Source organism: Pinus tabuliformis, chromosome 4_1 (assembly GCF_031772625.1).
Source record: "Pinus tabuliformis cultivar Carrire ecotype Pingquan chromosome 4_1, CPIR1, whole genome shotgun sequence".
NCBI classification, from domain to species: Eukaryota; Viridiplantae; Streptophyta; class Pinopsida; order Pinales; family Pinaceae; genus Pinus; species Pinus tabuliformis.
Window position 1 is genome coordinate 404,372,502 of NC_142303.1, and position 3,927 is coordinate 404,376,428.

Consider the following 3,927-nt stretch of genomic DNA (forward strand, 5'->3'; position numbering starts at 1 on the left):
ATCGATAAACCTTACAGTATCATGTGATAAACCCCGGCATCGCCGTAAAGCACAAATTACCAAACCCTTGTTACGCTAAGATTGTAGTTTGATGCAAAAGAACAAAGCACAGAGACTACAAACGCCGGCAAAGGGCACGGCCGAACCCTAGACAACCTAAACAAGCTGATATCTACATCTACAGCCATATTGAACAATCTACAGACATACTGGAGGAGGAGTAAACCCTACCCGTTTGCAAAGGGTACCAAGGTCGAAAGGATTCGAAGATTGCACAACTTGAAACCCTCGTGAGCGAGCCTTCTGTTCAAGCCTGCACATAGAAACAACGAGAGGTTAGAATCATCACCAGTATAAGAGAACGAAGGAGCAAACAAATGCGAGCATGAAGGAGACGTAAACTCACCCACAGGTCGACGGAGACCTGTTGAGACAGAACCCCATTCCACAAACTGAAAAAGGCACAGAACCTGTAAGTGTCGATGAAAGATAACCGTGCAGGGTGAATCATAGCACGCTAGCTTACCTTCGAGGGCGGAAAGAGATTGGAAGAGCGGCGGCTTCAAGGTCGCAGATACCTGTACAAAAATTATAGCTCAGTAACAGAGAACGCAAAGACTCTTACAGTGAACCCATGAAAATATAAAGCAGCTTACCATAACCTCAGAACAGAACCACTGAGCCATACAGGTCCACGCACCTCGATAGATAGCATCGAAGACAGAGGAATAGGTCCTCAACAGAAACTGTAACCATTGCAACCATTGACCGAGTACAGGGTTCGTCTGTTGGACAGAACAGTGACCAGGGTTCGAAACCGGGAGCATCGCCACAGGAACGCAGAGAGAGCAGCGGCAGAGTGATAAGTGAAAATGAGCCAAAGGTAAGTCCTTAGGGTTTAACATAGGCGGGAGGTAACGGAACAAGCCGGTGGCTAAACCTTTCAACCGGCAGGTGCGTGATTTAATGAGCCTCGGATTGGGGGCCAGGTTAAACCGCGGGAGTTTTGTCCGCACGCAAAGTGACACCGGGACCTGAGGTGAGACCACATGACTGTGTGTCCACGTCACCGAAGGGCTGGGCCATCAAAAGTGGTATCAGAGCAGGTTTTTGAGTAAAAGGAAATGGAGGTTGGCAGAAGAGGAAGAGGAAGAGGAAGAGTCCGAAGGGTAGCAGAAGAGGGACTCCGTGAGGAGATCTGTGTCTTGCGAGAATGTTTGGAGGTAGTAGAGGCTGGGGGAAGAAGAAACCCTGCAGATGACAGTGATGAAGAAGAAGTTGAACCGGAGGATGAGTTCGAAGGGGTAACACCGGAACTCAAATTGTTGAAGTCAGTTTTGCTGTCCAGTCATAAGCCAAGGCATGAGTTACCTACTTATGACGGAAGTCTGTCTGCATACGTGTTGTTGGATTGGCTGAGTGAAGTCAACAAATATTTCGAATTTGAGGAAACCAGTGAGGATAAACAGGTGAAGTTCACCGCCACCAAACTAAAGGGACATGCGTCCTTGTGGTGGGACAGCATTCAGGCGGAGCGGAGGAGGCTTAACAAACAACCTATAAAGAAATGGTCTAGGATGGAGGCCAAGCTGAAAGAGAAATGCCTGCCGAAGGATTACCAGATTATGATGTACAGGAAGGTACAGAACCTGAAGCAGAGGGGAATGACTGTAAGAGAATTTACAGAGGAGTTCTACAAGTTAAATTTACGGGCAGGATATGTAGAAGAGACCTCGGAGAAAACAGCCAGATTTGTGAATGGCTTAAGGGGGGAAATCTTGGATGAAATTGGTATCCTTTCACCCCGGACATTGGATGAAGCCTATCAGTTTGCGCTGAAGGCAGAGGAGAAAATTAACCGGAAGCAAAATGCCAGAAGAGGAGGTGGAACTGGCAGGGGGAAAGGTAAGATGTTTGGAAGAGGCCGAGGTGCAGGTTCAGGTGAAGAAAACAGCAGCTCTAAATCTGCTGGAGCAGCAGAAAAAGACAATAGCACTAGAGGAGGACGACCACCTCAGCGGGGGCGAGGATATGGTCGGGGCAGGGGAGCTGTCCAGTGCTATCGCTGTCACAAATGGGGACACAAGTCGTATGAATGTCCTGAAGGTGAACCAGCAGGTGGGAGAGGAGCTTATGTTGCTCAGCCAAAGGATGCTGAGGCAACACCTCAAGAAGCGGAAAATGCACCTGAGACAGGTGAAGCTTTGGTGTTGAATAAAGTGCTGTTGAAACCAGCAAAGGAGGTTGCAGAACCAGATCAACGAAAAGCTTTGTTCCGCACTGTCTGCAAGTCGCGGGGCAAGTGCTGCAAACTGATCATTGATAGTGGGAGTACGGACAATCTTGTGGCTGTGGAGATGGTAGAAAAGCTGGGATTGAAGAAATTGAAGCACCCTACGCCCTACAAAGTGTCATGGCTGCAGAAAGGACATCAGCTGTTAGTCGACGAACAATGTGAGGTAGAATTTCAGATTAGTAAGTACAAGGACAAGATCCTTTGTGATGTCATGCCAATGGATGTCTGTCACCTACTGTTGGGACGACCTTGGCAGTTTGATAGAAGTGCAGTTCATGATGGGAAAACCAACTGCTATAAGTTTGTGAAAGATGGGATCAAGCATACGCTTGTACCCATCAAGGAGGAAAACACAACAGAAGCTAGTGAAGTGAAAGCACTGCTGTTAGGTGGAAAAGAGTTTATAAGACAGATTGAGGACAGCGAGATAAATTTTGCTATCATAAGGAGACCAAAGGCAGTGGTACTTCATACACAGGTTTCGGATTTGCCTGAAGAAGTTCAGAAATTACTGCAGGATTTTGGAGACATTGTGGTAGATGATCTTCCAGATGAATTGCCACCAAGGAGAGGTATTAGTCACTGCATTGACTTTATACCAGGAGCAAGCCTGCCAAACAAAGCAGCTTACCGCATGAGTCCTAAAGATCATGAAGAAATTAGGAAACAGGTCCAGGAGTTGTTGGACAAAGGTTTGATTCGGGAGAGCATGAGCCCATGTGCAGTACCAACTGTTTTGGCTCCAAAGAAAGGAGGAGAGTGGAGGATGTGTACAGATTCCAGGGCTATTAACAAAATTACCGTTAGGTACAGGTTTCCCTTACCTAGGATGGACGATATGATGGATTGTTTGAGTGGGGCGGCTTATTTTTCTAAGATTGACTTGAAGAGTGGATATCACCAGATCCGGATTCGGGAAGGAGATGAATGGAAGACCGCTTTCAAGACGAACGAAGGCTTATATGAGTGGTTGGTGATGCCTTTCGGTTTGAGCAACGCTCCTAGCACGTTCATGCGTCTGATGAATGAAGTGCTGAAGGAATTTAATGGTAAGTTTGTAATAGTTTACTTGGATGATATTCTGATTTTTAGTAAGACTAAGGAGGAACATTTCAGACATTTGCAGAGTGTGTTGAGGAAGTTACAGCAAAACAAGCTGCTGATTAACCTGAAAAAGTGTACTTTTTTTCAGTGAGAATTAGTATATCTGGGATTTGTCATTGCAGAAAATGAATTAAAAATGGATCCAGAAAAGGTGGTAGCTATAGTTAGCTGGCCTTCTCCAAAAAGTTTATTTGAAGTCCGAAGTTTCCATGGACTAGCCAGCTTTTACAGAAAGTTTATCAGAAATTTCAGCGAGATTTGCGCACCTATGTTGGACACAATTAAGAAGGTAAATCAGCCTTTTCACTGGACTGAAGCAGCAGAAAGTATTTTTCAAACTATGAAAAAGAAGATTACGGAGAGACCGATATTGAGGCTACCTGATTTCAACAAACTTTTCCAAGTTCGTTGTGATGCCAGTGGGACAGCCATTGGGGCAGTTCTTAGCCAGGAGGACAGACCGGTCGCCTATTTCAGTGAAAAGCTAAATGAGAGCAGACAGAAATACTCAACCTACAACAAGGAGT

General features: G+C 45.9%; 1 protein-coding gene across 1 annotated transcript; it reads left to right on the forward strand.

The window, feature by feature from the left end:
* Positions 1–1,124: 1,124 nt before the first annotated feature.
* Positions 1,125–3,491, forward strand: LOC149176041 (uncharacterized). Its single transcript, XM_089421325.1, has 3 exons — positions 1,125–2,459; positions 2,775–3,098; positions 3,201–3,491. The coding sequence occupies exons 1-3, from the start codon at positions 1,125–1,127 to the stop codon at positions 3,489–3,491; spliced, it is 1,950 nt and encodes a 649-aa protein (XP_089277451.1).
* The last annotated feature ends 436 nt before the right edge of the window (positions 3,492–3,927 follow it).

What these genes read in the sequence shown, in the direction of transcription:
- LOC149176041 (XM_089421325.1), top strand. Translation starts at nt 1,125, where the DNA reads ATGGAGGTTGGCAGAAGAGGAAGAGGAAGAGGAAGAGTCCGAAGGGTA. An exon ending in TAGTCGACGAACAATGTGAG is followed by an intron (nt 2,460 to 2,774) that starts GTAGAATTTCAG and finishes CTTCATACACAG; the next exon opens with GTTTCGGATTTGCCTGAAGA. An exon ending in GGGCTATTAACAAAATTACC is followed by an intron (nt 3,099 to 3,200) that starts GTTAGGTACAGG and finishes GGATATCACCAG; the next exon opens with ATCCGGATTCGGGAAGGAGA.